This window comes from Gasterosteus aculeatus, chromosome 2 (assembly GCF_964276395.1).
Source record: "Gasterosteus aculeatus chromosome 2, fGasAcu3.hap1.1, whole genome shotgun sequence".
NCBI lineage: Eukaryota > Metazoa > Chordata > Actinopteri > Perciformes > Gasterosteidae > Gasterosteus > Gasterosteus aculeatus.
This window is the reverse complement of record NC_135689.1, coordinates 24,613,600-24,629,881: the sequence shown is the minus strand read 5'-3', so window position 1 is coordinate 24,629,881 and position 16,282 is coordinate 24,613,600. Positions and strand designations below refer to the sequence as shown.

Here is a 16,282-nt window from a genome sequence, read left to right as displayed (position 1 = left end):
TCCGAGTGAGGGAAGGAGAGAACTAGTTGTGTGTCATCGGCATAGCTGTGGTAGGAGAAGCCATGCGAGCGAATGACAGCGCCGAGAGAGTTTGTGTAAAGCGAGAAGAGGAGGGGACCCAGCACGGAACCCTGAGGAACTCCAGCAGTAAGAGGACAAGGTTCCGAAACAGATCCTCTCCAGGTTACCCGGTAGGTGCGGCCGTCGAGGTAGGACGAGAGAAGGGAGAGAGCAGAGCCTGAGACACCAAGTTCGGCTCTAGCAGTGTGGAGTTGCTCTGAGACAGCAAGGAGAGCAGTCTCTGTGGAACGGCCTTGAAGCCTGACTGGTGGGGGTCAAGGAGGTTGTTATGGTGGAGATTGGAGGGGAGTTGGTTAAAGATCACACGTTCAAGGGTTTTGTACAAAAAGGGAAGAAAAGAGACCGGTTTGGAGTTGTTTTCTTCAGATGGGTTGAGGGTGGGTTTCTTCAAATAATCCAGATGCAAGAAGATGTTTTCATATTTGTTGGAAGAATGTTTTCATATTTATTTCTAGTAAACAAGAAAGGGTGTCAGATGATCAATGTTGGTTCACTGCATCGTACTTGTGTCCAGGATGAAGAGTAGAGGAGGTCAGAAAATGAGGAGGGCGGAAGGAGACACACACACTGCGCGCGCACACACACACACATACACACTATGCAGACATAAATGCACAAAATGCACACAAACACAAGACAACGCAAAAAAGAGGTAGTGTCTGCAAGACAGTATTTTGCTGCTGTTTGCAAATAATGAAGGACTCTTTTCACGGAAAACCAGTATCATTTTTAATAATTACACATATTTACAAATATGCGGTGAAGCAAAATGAAGCATATCCAACAAGCTTTATTTCAACAAAAATCATGAACCGACTCCTCTTCATTTTAGATGTTGGAGTGGCCTTCACTGCTCTGTGAAGTGGTTTCAAGAAAAAAGCAATGTGCAAATAGATCAAATCATGGGTTCATAAAACGCAGCCCAGGCGATGGAGTCGGGGGGGTTGCAGGACGAAGCCTCCTTGAATGCTCAAGTGGTTTCTAGCTTCCTGAAGTGTGTGTGTTTGTGGGGAGGGGGGGGGGGCTAATGGAGCTGTTTCATTATCTATCCTCTCTCTGCCCGTCTCTTCCCTCCCTGAAAGGGCCTACAGCTAATTGAGGCCATTTGATAATTAATCCTGTTATGTGGTTACCAAGCTAGCACGGGTCAGATTCCATCAGCTCCTCTTCTCCTCCCGGGTGCACAGAGGCCACACGCTCTACTCCATGCTCGTAGTAGGTATCAACAGATCTGACCCGTCCTCAAATGTACTTATGAAGTTACAGTCATATGAATTAAATGGAGTGGACACTTTATTTGACCATCACATGTCGGGCTGGCTTTACACTGGGCTGCTTTATTGTATTGTATTGTATTTATTGTCCTCTAGATCACTGGTCCCCAACCTTTTTTACCTCACGGACCGTTTTCATGTCAGACAATATTTCGCGGACCGGGCGAGACGGCGGGGGGGGGGGGGGGTGTAGTCTGGTGGGTGAAACTGCTGTGCACGATAAGAGGACAATTGTAAATTGTAAGAAAAACGCCTGGTGACGCATAGGGAATATGTCAGAGGGACGAGCGCACATAATTAGGGCAAAATCAGGTTATTTTTCAAAATAAAACATTTTTCAGAAAAAAAAAAATATAGGCTTTCTGTGGTACCAAACGGTCCGCGGCCCGGTGGTTGGGGACCACTGCTCTAGAATACAAGAAATGAAACACGGGAAGTGATTATAATAACATGGCTTTGGTTTAAAGCTCTGAATTGAATAAATCAAGAATAATGTTTGTTATTCCAATACACAAACCAGGAACGTATTCATTTTGTGTGCCGTAGTATTGGAATGGTGGAGTCAAAGAGAAAATGGAAACAAATTGGGGAGCGTAATGTGAATGTGCTTGTACTTTCTTGTTGAGAGTTGTCGGAGTTAATCGTTAATCTATGAATTATTGCGGCCGACCCCTGAAGCCGCCGCGTCTGCAGTCAGTGAGATGGAGACGCTTTTTGCATTGGAAGTAAAACCAACAGAAGAACTGTGCAGAGGAATTCCTCCACGTGTCAAACAGAAGGGGGACCAGTGGCAAACGGACCACTTTAGGACTGATAGTGCTAAGCTAGCTGCTAGGCTACTTCCATCTCTGCAGGACGTGTCGTCCTGTTGACGGCAGATTAACGACTCCCGGCGGCTGGGTGCCGAATAAGGCTGTGAAGGCTCGGGGTTTAGTTTTATTAAGTCTTTTGGAAATTTGACCCCAGAACTTGTTTAACTGGTTTAATTTGTCTACCCTGCAGAGGACCACCACTGTGTCCCTAGAAGACAGTGGTTTGAAAACGTCCTGCTAAATGTTGGGACATTGTTGGCAAATGGAGAGTTGAGAGCACAGCAAAGTGCATGAGGACAGCAGCAGAGTCGCTGGTTTAACATGTTCCACCTCCAAGATGATCACGTGTGTGCAGTTTGTGTTTAAACTACAATCAAACTACAATGGTAAAATACGCGCTTTCTAAAGTGATTCCTTGTTAATTAATAAGATTTAGTTTTAACTTTTAATTGCGATTAATGAATTTCAAAAAGTGAAATTAGTTAGTAATAATAATTCTCACCCCAATAGGTGAGAACGTCCTGGGAATTAATGTAAATGTAGAACTACGGGGGGTATTGTGCAGAAGTGGTGTTACCTTGATTTTAAATAGACATAATTCCAGTTCCATATAACCCATAAATACCACTCCTATTCCCCCCTGTGGCCTATAAGAGGAATCCATGGTGTTCAATTGGAACCAAAGATTGGTTTAATGTGTAATTTACTAAATCCAACCGTAACATTTAAAAATAGCTGTGCAATAAAACTGACAGAAAGCTATTGCAAAAACCTGTATTGCATTAATTCTCTCAGTAGGAAATGAGCAGTTGTGAGGTATTGGTTGAGTAATAAGAGTAGAATCGTGGACGATATGGTACAAGTACCTCGTCCTAATCGATGGGCTCAAACCTTGGATTGGTACAAGATGCCAATGTTTGCTTTAGTTCTTTCATATTGCTGTCAGTTTTGTTTGTTTTATTATTTGTTGGTCGTGTTCATTTAGAGCTGTTATCATGTAATATCTGCTTGCTGTGTGCCGTCTGTTTTTAAAAGGGTCTGACAGCTCAATGGAGAAATAGAACTTCTCTTTAGGGCGATCCAGTCTGTCAGTGTGTCATGTGACTTGTTGCTAGGAGACCACTGTGGAAATGGGGTGAGTTGTAAAGATGAGTGTCTTGTCTTTTCTGGCTTTGTCTAAAATACTTCTGAGTCATGGCTGAATATTAATATGATTTGAAATCCCTTTTTGGATGAAGTCTTTTATGGGTCAGCCAGGTGTAATCTAATGAAGTATTTACCGGGATGCATCAATAATGTCTACGAGGTGACAGAACTAGGGTTTTTGGTTACAATAGTCAAGCCATAAGCTCCTAATTGTTTTCAGTATTATTAAGTTAAAAATGTCTAAAATGTTGAAGAATCCAATCCCAAGTTTTAGTTATATAGCCATATAGCCCTTCAACTATAGCATAAGTTAAGACAATACCAACACGGGAAAGCATTAAAACAAGATGAGAAGCATGTGATGACATGAAATGTGTTTGTCCTCCTGTCCAGCAGTCCCCATGTCTCTGCACAACGATCCGGAGCATCGCTGGACCTTTTATCCTTCTAGAAATAAAACTATTAAAAATACATTGGGATTTTATTGATGAGATTTGTCAGTGCAAAACGACATGTCCCAGTGGCACTGAGCTGCAGGTGCACCATGTAAAGCCAGCCTTGGTGCGAGGATGGAAACACACAACAACCCTAAAAAGACACTTTTCCACAAGACAGCACACCCCACCGGTCACGTGACGCATCCAACTGGCTGCAGATGGTCACGCAGTGGCAGCTGGTGTAGAACGATCTGAGCTCGGCCAGCAAGCCTGTACACACTGTGGAGCCTTTGTTTTTTAGCTGACGTCCTGGTTTAATGTGCTTCTGAAACTGGGACAGGCCCGTGGACACCTTTACCGATACGGCCTGTACGGACGGCGGCCATCTGGCCATATGGCAGCAACCACGTACACACCAAGCTTCCTGCGTTGACTCCTTCTGCACCGGCTGACTTCAGATACACCGCTCTGCACGGAATACTGGAACTGACCATTGGGAAAGAAAAGATTCAGTAATGATTCGAGGCTACTCTGCTCAAAAGACTTCATTACACTAAAAATGTGGATGTGGTGTCAGCAGATGCAGGATGGGTGAGGTTGTTTGAGGAAAGATGTGTGCGATCAGAGCCATGGTAATCAATACGATCTTTGAGGCACTTCTTAAATAAAAAGTGGTCACCCCCCCCTGTTAGTGAAAGTCCTGCAGGGTAATAAAAACAAATGCTGTGTTTAAGATGAAAATGCGCCACTTGCATCAATAAAAAAGGCATTGTCAATTCTGGATTCACTACCTACATTATAATGCACAATAATAACTTAATTTTGAGTCATTGTACATTCTTGTTGTGTGTGAGGCGTCGCCCCTTCAACACCCCCCCAATGATAGTTAAACAAATAATAAGAAAAGGAAGAAAGTGCAGTTAAAATTGCAGATTCAGCAGGACTGTCAAATGTCTCTGTCATGGACGTGAGACGGGTTCATGGCGGCAGACTCTCTGCTCCGATCATAGAAGAGAGCGTTATGAAGCCCAGGGACAAAAAGAACCGGTCAGGGGAAGACAGCGTAACGTCAGGGAATGTTCTTGAAGTCTTTGTTTTTTCGTGGATGCCAAGAAAAGACGCGTTTGGTATTCCAACAAACAATCTGAACGCTGCAGGAAGGAACCTTTCCCGTTGCCTCCTTGACAAGGTCCAGAGGGTGAGGTCCTCCTTCCCGTTGTCCTCTCCTCGCCTCTCAGAGTGTTATTGGCTGAGACGGCAGCTCGGACAGACACACGGTGGGCGAAGGAGGAAGCTGGTCCCCCTTCATACAGACTCTTCTGTGGATAGCAGCAGGGGGTTGATGTATTCAAATCCCTCAAACTCGGACTGGTCTATTTTCTTGATGACGTCCCTGAGGAGAGGGAAGAATTAGAGGTGTTTAGTCACACGGACACAGCAAACCTGGATCAAGTTCTGAACAAAGCATCCATCTCGAAAACGATATATGTCCCATATGTCCGACGCAAGAATCATTGTGCTTTGATCAGTGTGTCATTGGGAAACTATTGCTAGGGCACTTTATGCTTTGACTACAAAGTAGAAGGAAAAAGTCCAAGAGGGGAAGATGAAGGACGTATCCTCCTAATTGACGAAAAACATGTGCAGTATATGAACCTTTTGAATTGTGCCTCTTAGAGACAGAACGTCTCACTGCTGTCACTGATTCATTTCCCTCCGGAACAAAAGTACATCTAAATACAAAAACACGCAACGTGGTGATGATTAGACGATGAGGCAGTGAGGTTTTAAGTGTAAGTCAAGGGTCGATAAAACAACCGTTGTTAGATGGCGCGCAGCCCCTGCCAGCCCCGACGTGTAGGACCACGTGTCTCACACACGGCTCCATCATCATCATCATCATCATCATCATCGTCGGTGTGACTGCGCCTGGCATCAGGTTGGTGCATCTCAGATATTCACCACACTTCTGTTGCATGTGGCCCCACCTGGGCGACGCCAATCATGAACTCTGCACTTCTTAAAGATTACATCCAACTTGAACATGTTTCACACATAAACCAGCGGAGGACAGTTTTCAGTCAGACACAAGGCAGCAGCGAGAGGGGGTCTAGAACTCATTGAACCACAAAAAGTGTCTCTTTGTGTTGGTACCGGCTCCTGCTGTCCACACCTTGGGAACCATCCAATGGGTTAATGTGTCTCCGTTAGTCTCACTGTTGAGCGGCACCTCTTAGTACATGTCAAGTGGGACACAAGGAACACGGTGTGGACGGATGAGCACAGGAAGAACTGCTGCCTCCAGTAACAAAGACATAAGCACAGGTAACGGAGCGCAGCCCCACAGCTAATGGGCTCCTTCTACTGCCACAACGGGCTGTTTCTCCTCTGTGAGTGTGTGGGGGGGGGGGGGCTGAAGCCCAAACAGGAGGCCCCTCGCCCCCTCGCTGGGAAAGGCACTCTCTTCACACACTGTGCAGGCGGCTTTGAAGTTCAAACAATAGGTGTGTTCACCAGGCGGGTGGGGGTCTCGCTTCTGGGGCCTCCACCAGCGTCAAGCAGGTTGCAGATGCCTCCCACACAGAGTGAATAAAATGCTACAACGTCGGTCTTCAGTTGGCCGAATACAATATTGATACACTACCAATACAAAAATGATATTTAGAAAATGGTGGGGGTTTGTGAGAGAACGAAGAGGCAGACTGAAGGTGATGCAGTGTCGAGTTGATGAAAAGACGGTGGAAACAAACAGTTGGAAGCTGGGTTGGGAGGCGGGACGAGAACCTTTCAACCGGGGGGAAAACAAGAAGCAATTTCATGTACAAAGGCACAATTGATAAAGGACCTGACAGACCGTTTTAATTAGCACCCACACACTGTCTGGACGTAGGAAGTGGACGTAATCATCACGGCATCACCCATTGGTTCAATTACTGATTTTGCCGTCGCCATCTTGGATTACAGCCGTACATACAACCATGAACAGAAGTTACCCCCCACATGGTTTCGTGGGGCATACGTTTGTTTTAACACTATGATATTATAGTGATCATATTGATATCAGATTAGGATATCTGTGTAGAACCTGGCTCCTTGGCAGGTCTCCACACTCAGAAGGAAGTACTCTTCCCTGGGCACTGGGTAAGGCTGGCATAGAAAAACCAAAGCCCCCCCGTCCCCAAACCGGCAAGGGCCCCCAGCGGATCTGGCTTTTAATGTGACCCCTCTCCCTCCCTACATGGATCTCACTTCTTTCTTCTCGTGCCAAGCCCATCACGAGTGGGCGACTGGAGAGGCTTTTTGCATCACCCCCCCCCCCAGGCGACATCAGCCCCTCTCCCTGGTAACGGAGGGAAGAGAAAGGCGAGACGCGGGGAGGAGGCGTACGTCACCTTTTGATGTGTCGACGCGTTTGATATCTCCGCTGCTGAACCTGCAGCGTGCTCCTCAGCCCCACCTCCCCCCGCCTCCCTCCCCCCCGGACTGCACCAGCCCAACCTATTCCACAACCGCCTCCATGAGAGGCTGTCACGGACTCCCCTCGTCACAAATGAGCCTGGGTGAGGTCGGCCCTTTGTAGGCTCGTAATGAGCTCGAGGCTGGTTTGAAGTTCAGTGTCGAGTGAACAGCGCCTTCAAACAGCCGTGGTAGCTACCTGGAGACTGTCGTGGGTGCAGAGCATGATGGGCATTTAATAAGGTTCCAATTAACACCGGGAGCCCTTGTTGCTTAGCGCCCTGCTAGTTCACAATGGCGCAGTCATTGGTGTATCTTCAAAAGATCCAAGACGCACAAGCATCAAAAACACATCTTGTTTCTGGATTCCAGTGCAACCTTGCTGAAGCCGCGGTGAAAAACCAAATAGGCGCTATCCTAATGCTGCTTCGTCTCATGAGCAAGGCCCTCAGGCCCTCATGTAGGACCTTTGCAAACGCAGCGTTATCGTGCACAAAGCGCTCGCTGTGATGCTTCAGTTCACGTGGTATTTACAGAACCTGCAGCTCGTCAGGTGATCAGCACCTATCTCCGCCCACCGCCAGTATTTAAAAGCACTGTCCTCTCTCTTTCTATGTGAACAGTGACAACAGACGTGGAGGATGTGTTATTTGGGCCTTAGTGGTGGGGAACGTGTGTGTGGACGAGTGCGCTGTGTACTGCAATATTCCCCCGACTACTAATTTGACTCCACGTGGACCTGCCTGCTTCTACAATAATACACTCATTGCAGGGTTGTCAATCATCTCGTCCAGTTGACACAACACACCTTGACAACACTGTGTTAAACTGTCCCTGTTTGTTTGTTACGAAGCACAGAGCTGCCAACTCTCACCGCGTCGTAAACAACAAGAGAACATTTAGTTTGTGATGTGGAGGATTCATACTGGATGGAAGAAACACATAAAACGTTACTGAGGTGGACCTCTGTACTACATCACAAAGCATACGCTTTATAATGGTTTCACAGACAACTCAGTCTCACAGCCAAACGTGTCATAGCTGCTTGTGGAACGTGGGATTCTCACGCTTCATCCCCAAAATTGTGACAATACTACGTTTTATTGTGGCCCGTTCATTTACATCGCCTTGAAACTACGTCACTAGAAACTAATAAATGGAAGGGGAGGGAGGGGGAGGGAAGCGCATCTCGTGGGGGGAGGTGGGGGGAGGGAGGGAGGGGAGCGTATCTGGTGGAGGAGGTGGGGGGAGGGAGAGGGGCGCATCTCGTGGGGGGAGGGAGGGAGGGATCGGAGCGCATCTCGTGGAGGAGGTGGGGGGAGGGAGGCGAGCGCATCTTGTGGAAGAGGTGGGGGGAGGGAGGGGAGCGTATCTCGTGGGGGGAGGGAGGGAGGGATTGGAGCGCATCTCGTGGAGGAGGTGGGGGGAGGCGAGCATATCTCATGGAGGAGGTGGGGGGAGGGAGGGGGCGCATCTCGTGGAGGAGGTGGGGGGAGGGAGGGGGCGCATCTCGTGGGGGGAGGGAGGGGAGCGCATCTTGTGGAGGAGGTGGGGGGAGGGAGGGGAGCGTATCTCGTGGAGGAGGTGGGGGGAGGGAGGGGGCGCATCTCGTGGGGGGAGGGAGGGTTGCGCATCTCGTGGAGGAGGGAGGGAGGGAAGCGTAACTGGTGGAGGAGGTGGGGGGAGGGAGGGGGGGGCGTATCTGGTGGGGGGAGTGAGGGGAGCGCATCTCGTGGAGGAGGTGGGGGGAGGGAGGAGAGCGTATCTCGTGGAGGAGGTGGGGGGAGGGAGGCGAGCGCATCTCGTGGAGGAGGTGGGGGGAGGGAGGAGAGCGTATCTCGTGGAGGAGGTGGGGGGAAGGAGGGGGCGCATCTCGTGGGCGGAGGGAGGGATCGGAGCGCATCTCGTGGAGGAGGTGGGGGGAGGGAGGGGAGCGCATCTCGTGGAGGAGGTGGGGGGAGGGAGGGGGCGCATCTCGTGGAGGAAGTGGGGGGAGGGGGCGCATCTCGTGGGGGAGGTGGGGGGAGAGAGGGAGGGGAGCGTATCTGGTGGAGGAGGTGGGGGGAGGGAGGGGGGCGCATCTCGTGGGGGAGGGAGGGAGGGATCGGAGCGCATCTCGTGGAGGAGGTGGGGGGAGGGAGGGGAGCGTATCTCGTGGGGGGAGGGAGGGAGGGATTGGAGCGCATCTCGTGGAGGAGGTGGGGGGAGGCGAGCATATCTCATGGAGGAGGTGGGGGGAGGGAGGGGGCGCATCTCGTGGAGGAGGTGGGGGGAGGGAGGGGGCGCATCTCGTGGGGGGAGGGAGGGGAGCGCATCTTGTGGAGGAGGTGGGGGGAGGGAGGGGAGCGTATCTCGTGGAGGAGGTGGGGGGAGGGAGGGGGCGCATCTCGTGGGGGGAGGGAGGGTTGCGCATCTCGTGGAGGAGGGAGGGAGGGAAGCGTAACTGGTGGAGGAGGTGGGGGGAGGGAGGGGGGGGCGTATCTGGTGGGGGGAGTGAGGGGAGCGCATCTCGTGGAGGAGGTGGGGGGAGGGAGGAGAGCGTATCTCGTGGAGGAGGTGGGGGGAGGGAGGCGAGCGCATCTCGTGGAGGAGGTGGGGGGAGGGAGGAGAGCGTATCTCGTGGAGGAGGTGGGGGGAAGGAGGGGGCGCATCTCGTGGGCGGAGGGAGGGATCGGAGCGCATCTCGTGGAGGAGGTGGGGGGAGGGAGGCGAGCGTATCTCGTGGAGGAGGTGGGGGGAGGGAGGGGAGCGCATCTCGTGGAGGAGGTGGGGGGAGGGAGGGGGCGCATCTCGTGGAGGAAGTGGGGGGAGGGGGCGCATCTCGTGGGGGAGGTGGGGGGAGAGAGGGGAGCGCATCTCGTGAAGGAGGTGGGGGGAGGGAGGGGAGCCCATCTCGTGGAGGAGGTGGGGGGAGGGAGGGAGGGGAGCGTATCTGGTGGAGGAGGTGGGGGGAGGGAGGGGGGGGGGCATCTCGTGGGGGGAGGGAGGGGAGCGCATCTGGTGGAGGAGGTGGGGGGAGGGAGGGGAGCGCATCTCGTGGAGGGAGGAAGGGGAGCGTATCTCGTGGGGGGAGGGAGGGGGCGCATCTCGTGGGGGAGGTGGGGGGAGAGAGGGGAGCGCATCTCGTGGAGGGAGGGAGGGGAGCGTATCTCATGGAGGAGGTGGGGGGAGGGAGGCGAGTGCATCTCGTGAAGGAGGTGGGGGGAGGGAGGGGGCGCATCTCGTGGAGGGAGGGAGGGATCGGAGCGCATCTCATGGAGGAGGTGGGGGGAGGGAGGCGAGTGCATCTCGTGGAGGAGGTGGGGGGAGGGAGGGGAGCGTATCTGGTGGAGGAGGTGGGGGGAAGGAGGGAGGGGAGCGCATCTCGTGGGGGGAGGGAGGGAGGGGAGCGCATCTCGTGGAGGAGGTGGGGGGAGGGAGGGGGCGCATCTCGTGGAGGAGGGAGGGAGGGAAGCGTAACTGGTGGAGGAGGTGGGGGGAGGGAGGGGGGGGCGTATCTGGTGGGGGGAGTGAGGGGAGCGCATCTCGTGGAGGAGGTGGGGGGAGGGAGGAGAGCGTATCTCGTGGAGGAGGTGGGGGGAGGGAGGCGAGCGCATCTCGTGGAGGAGGTGGGGGGAGGGAGGAGAGCGTATCTCGTGGAGGAGGTGGGGGGAAGGAGGGGGCGCATCTCGTGGGCGGAGGGAGGGATCGGAGCGCATCTCGTGGAGGAGGTGGGGGGAGGGAGGCGAGCGTATCTCGTGGAGGAGGTGGGGGGAGGGAGGGGAGCGCATCTCGTGGAGGAGGTGGGGGGAGGGAGGGGGCGCATCTCGTGGAGGAAGTGGGGGGAGGGGGCGCATCTCGTGGGGGAGGTGGGGGGAGAGAGGGGAGCGCATCTCGTGAAGGAGGTGGGGGGAGGGAGGGGAGCCCATCTCGTGGAGGAGGTGGGGGGAGGGAGGGGAGCGTATCTGGTGGAGGAGGTGGGGGGAGGGAGGGGGGGGGCATCTCGTGGGAGGAGGGAGGGGAGCGCATCTGGTGGAGGAGGTGGGGGGAGGGAGGGGAGCGCATCTCGTGGAGGGAGGAAGGGGAGCGTATCTCGTGGGGGGAGGGAGGGGGCGCATCTCGTGGGGGAGGTGGGGGGAGAGAGGGGAGCGCATCTCGTGGAGGGAGGGAGGGGAGCGTATCTCGTGGGGGAGGTGGGGGGAGAGAGGGGAGCGCATCTCGTGGAGGGAGGGATCGGAGCGCATCTCATGGAGGAGGTGGGGGGAGGGAGGCGAGTGCATCTCGTGGAGGAGGTGGGGGGAGGGAGGGGGCGCATCTCGTGGAGGGAGGGAGGGGAGAGTATCTCGTGGGGGGAGGGAGGGAGGGATCGGAGCGCATCTCATGGAGGAGGTGGGGGGAGGGAGGCGAGTGCATCTCGTGGAGGAGGTGGGGGGAGGGAGGGGAGCCCATCTCGTGGAGGAGGTGGGGGGAGGGAGGGAGGGGAGCGTATCTGGTGGAGGAGGTGGGGGGAAGGAGGGAGGGGAGCGCATCTCGTGGGGGGAGGGAGGGGAGCGTATCTCGTGGAGGAGGTGGGGGGAGAGAGGGGAGCGCATCTCGTGAAGGAGGTGGGGGGAGGGAGGGGAGCCCATCTCGTGGAGGAGGTGGGGGGAGGGAGGGAGGGGAGCGTATCTCGTGGGGGGAGGGAGGGGAGCGTATCTCGTGGAGGAGGTGGAGGGAGGGAGGGAAAGGAGCGCATCTTGTGGGGGGAGGGAGGGGAGCGTATCTCGTGAAGGAGGTGGGAGAGGGAGGTGGCGCATCTCGTGGGGGGAGGTGGGGGGAGGGAGGGGAGCGCATCTCGTGGAGGAGGTGGGGGGAGGGAGGGGGGCATATCTTGTGGGGGGAGGGAGGGAGGGGAGCGTGGAGGAGGTGGGGGGAGGGAGGGGGGCACATCTCGTGGAGGAGGTGGGGGGAGGGAGGGAGGGGAGTGTATCTGGTGGAGGAGGTGGGGGGAGGGAGGGGAGCGTATCTCGTGGGGGGAGGGAGGGGAGCGTATCTCGTGGAGGAGGTGGAGGGAGGGAGGGGAGCGTATCTCGTGGAGGAGGTGGAGGGAGGGAGGGAAAGGAGCGCATCTTGTGGGGGGAGGGAGGGGAGCGTATCTCGTGAAGGAGGTGGGGGAGGGAGGTGGCGCATCTCGTGGGGGGAGGTGGGGGGAGGGAGGGGGCGCATCTCGTGGGGGGAGGGAGGGGAGCACATCTCGTGGAGGAGGTGGGGGGAGGGAGGGGGCGGGAGGGAGGGAGGGGCGCGTATCTGGTGGGGGGAGTGGGAGGATCGCATCTCGTGGGGGGAGGGAGGGAGGGATCGGAGCGCATCTCGTGGAGGAGGTGGGGGGAGGGAGGGGAGCGTATCTCGTGGAGGAGGTGGGGGGAGGAGGTGGGGGGAGGGAGGGAGGGGAGCGCATCTCGTGGGGGGAGGGAGGGGGAGGGAGGTGGCACATCTCGTGGAGGAAGTGGGGGGAGGGGGCGCATCTCGTGGGGGAGGTGGGGGGAGGGAGGGGGGCGTATCTCGTTGGGGGAGGGAGGGAGGGATCGGAGCGTATCTGGTGGAGGAGGTGGGGGGAGGGAGGGGAGCGCATCTCGTGGAGGAGGTGGGGGGAGGGAGGGGGCGTATCTCGTGGGGGGAGGGAGGGGAGCGCATCTCGTGGAGGAGGTGGGGGGAGGGGAGCGTATCTGGTGGAGGAGGTGGGGGGAGGGAGGGAGGGGAGCGCATCTCGTGGGGGGAGGGAGGGAGGGGAGCGCATCTCGTGGAGGAGGTGGGGGGAGGGAGGGGGCGCATCTCGTGGGGGGAGGGAGGGGAGCACATCTCGTGGAGGAGGTGGGGGGAGGGAGGGGGCGGGAGGGAGGGAGGGGCGCGTATCTGGTGGGGGGAGTGGGAGGAGCGCATCTCGTGGGGGGAGGGAGGGAGGGATCGGAGCGCATCTCGTGGAGGAGGTGGGGGGAGGGAGGGGAGCGTATCTCGTGGAGGAGGTGGGGGGAGGGAGGGAGGGGAGCGCATCTCGTGGGGGGAGGGAGGGGGAGGGAGGTGGCACATCTCGTGGAGGAAGTGGGGGGAGGGGGCGCATCTCGTGGGGGAGGTGGGGGGAGGGAGGGGGGCGTATCTCGTTGGGGGAGGGAGGGAGGGATCGGAGCGTATCTGGTGGAGGAGGTGGGGGGAGGGAGGGGAGCGCATCTCGTGGAGGAGGTGGGGGGAGGGAGGGGGCGTATCTCGTGGGGGGAGGGAGGGGAGCGCATCTCGTGGAGGAGGTGGGGGGAGGGGAGCGTATCTGGTGGAGGAGGTGGGGGGAGGGAGGGAGGGGAGCGCATCTCGTGGGGGGAGGGAGGGAGGGGAGCGCATCTCGTGGAGGAGGTGGGGGGAGGGAGGGGGCGCATCTCGTGGGGGGAGGGAGGGGAGCGTATCTGGTGGAGGAGGTGGGGGGAGGGAGGGGGCGCATCTCGTGGAGGAGGTGGGGGGAGGGAGGGGGCGCATCTCGTGGGGGGAGGGAGGGGAGCGTATCTGGTGGAGGAGGTGGGGGGAGGGAGGGGAGCGTATCTGGTGGAGGAGGTGGGGGAGGGAGGGGAGCGCATCTTGTGGGGGGAGGGAGGGGAGCGTATCTGGTGGAGGAGGTGGGGGGAGGGAGGGGGCGCATCTCGTGGAGGAGGTGGGGGGAGGGAGGGGAGCATATCTCGTGGGGGGAGGGAGGGGAGCGTATCTGGTGGAGGAGGTGGGGGGAGGGAGGGGGGCGCATCTCGTGGGGGGAGGGAGGGAGGGATCGGAGCGCATCTCGTGGAGGAGGTGGGGGAGGGAGGGGAGCGCATCTTGTGGGGGGAGGGAGGGGAGCGTATCTGGTGGAGGAGGTGGGGGGAGGGAGGGGGCGCATCTCGTGGAGGAGGTGGGGGGAGGGAGGGGAGCATATCTCGTGGGGGGGGAGGGTAAATGGTAAATGGACTGTACTTGTACAGCACTTTTCTAGTCTTTAACACTACATGACATCATTCACACCCATTCATACACTGATGACAGGAGAACCACACACAGTGACACCTGTCCATCAGTCACTAACATCCACACACTGTAGTCGCAGCTACAGGAGCATGTTGGGTTAATTGTCTTGCCCAAGGACACATCGACATGCGGGTTAGCAGAGCCTGGGATCGAACCCACAACCCTCTGGTTGGAGGACGACCTGCCCCCCGCTCACCCACAGTCGCCCTGCAGTGAATCTGATCAGTTCATCCTTTAGTCCAGCTGTTGTACTAAGACAGCTGTAACTTGGGGGCTGGCGTTGCTGCCAATTGCTCCGCCCATCCGTGACCTCACTTCAGTTATCATTGTGCCTCCTGCTTCTGAGTGGAATACTAACTCGTGGCATGTAGCATGTTGCACAGACATGAGCCAACCACAGAGGGGCACCGTCTGTCTCCTAGCAACAATGATTTTCACATGACACTCAGAAGGGAGGGAAAGACACGATTCCATAAATAGCTGCAGTCTCATGTCAAGACAAAAGTACATTAAAGGGCCGTAGAGGTGTTTTACATTACTAATGTTTTTTACGTTTAGCTACATCACCAACATCAAAGACACAAAAAACCTGCTGGACATGTAATATATTCATCGCTGTGGAAGCTGTCCAAAGGAATGACCCACATCTTCAATACAGTTCATAGTGTTCCATATCAAACTGATGACATACAGCTGACTTTGCATGTGGCTCAGGAGTCAGTACTTACGCATCATCTGGCGTTAGCTGCACTGGTTCATTAGTAAATTGCGTGTCGAAGTTCTCGAGGCCGTAGTCGTCAGTGATTTGAGGTTTGAAGGGCGGCGTCATCTCTTTCTTTTCCAGCTGAGGGAGAACAAACACATCAGAGTCTTCAGAGGTTCTAAATCCATACTGGAGAGTGGAGACCATGTAGGAGAACATAACCCAGAGCACATTGACTTCGCTAGAGCAGAACCTTCTGCAACCATATTTGAGTTCCCGTCTTAGAAAACTGCACATCTGCTGTTTCCATCAAAATAGCACCAAACAGAAAGTAAGGATTTGAGGGCGTGAACTCCAAGAGGTGTCAAACCTATCAAACGCATTCAGCCGACATTTGAAAACGTGTAGCAGACTTTGTCTAAGAGCTAAATCCTCAGCTAGGGCTTCTTCTTCTCCATTACAGAGACTACTAGAAGTGTACAGCGCTGACCAGCATTATGTCTGCTACATGGATCACCTGACTCTCTTTATTTTACTTACTCTCAACAAATTCACTTAGATATCAAAAGCAACAATGGTATTTAGCTAATGGTACCAGTCATACTTTCTAGCAGTGCATGTAAAATAAAGACTAATTATACTTAGTAGAAGATGTTGTATGGATTGGGTCATATTTCTGGCCATTTGTCTCCTTTCTAAGCGCCAACGGTCTCTGTGGCTGCAGGCTGAGATGGTGTGAGGTGGACCGGCACCGGCTGGTAGGATGAACGCCCGGATCCAAAGTGTAGGCCATGGACGCTGCTAAGCACCTACAGTAGATCGACGCCTGCTAGCAGGGCACGCTAACGTAATTGACTCCCTTAAGAACAGACAATACCAGTTTAATCTTTGAGGTCCAGGTGTCAGTCTGTCTCCAGCCCCATGAACACCTTTCATCCACTGCCACGCTGTCCCGAGGGTTACTAAGGAGACCGCTTGGGTCAAACACACCAACTGACCAATCAGGCCCTACTGCTGCTCCTCTTCTCCACGACCAAAATACCACAGAGAGTATCTGTGGTATTTGTGGTGTACATCCTACCAGCTGTTCGGGACAATAACTAAACCTTCTTCTTTGAAATGAAACTACTTTTGTGAGGAGGCTGTTCTCTGGCGTACCCATGATGAAAAGTCTAATAACTACAACTACTTCTGTCTATCTGCACAAGGTTTTTGCTGAGTCCTATTAGACACATTGAGGTGACAGTAGTGATGTAATGCGTGAGGCTTTAGTGCACATTGGAGCTAAGACCTGCTTCTGGCTCGGTTTTAGAAATCAGGGAAGCAGGTTAACCTTTTGTTGGTTTGGATGTTTACAAAAGCTCTGGGAGAAATGTG

At 54.9% G+C, this 16,282-nt stretch overlaps 1 protein-coding gene across 3 annotated transcripts in view; it reads right to left on the bottom strand.

The window, feature by feature from the left end:
• Positions 1–3,781: 3,781 nt before the first annotated feature.
• Positions 3,782–16,282, bottom strand: part of prkcz (protein kinase C, zeta) — a 71,135-nt gene continuing 58,634 nt past the window's right edge. For all 3 annotated transcript variants that reach the window (XM_040193420.2, XM_078087686.1, XM_040193421.2), the window contains 2 exons: positions 14,931–15,046; positions 3,782–5,143 (listed from right to left, as the gene is read on the bottom strand). In XM_040193420.2, coding sequence (XP_040049354.2) covers positions 5,056–5,143; positions 14,931–15,046 — 204 coding nt within the window. In that variant the 3' untranslated portion in view covers positions 3,782–5,055. The remainder of the gene's footprint in view (positions 5,144–14,930; positions 15,047–16,282) is intronic.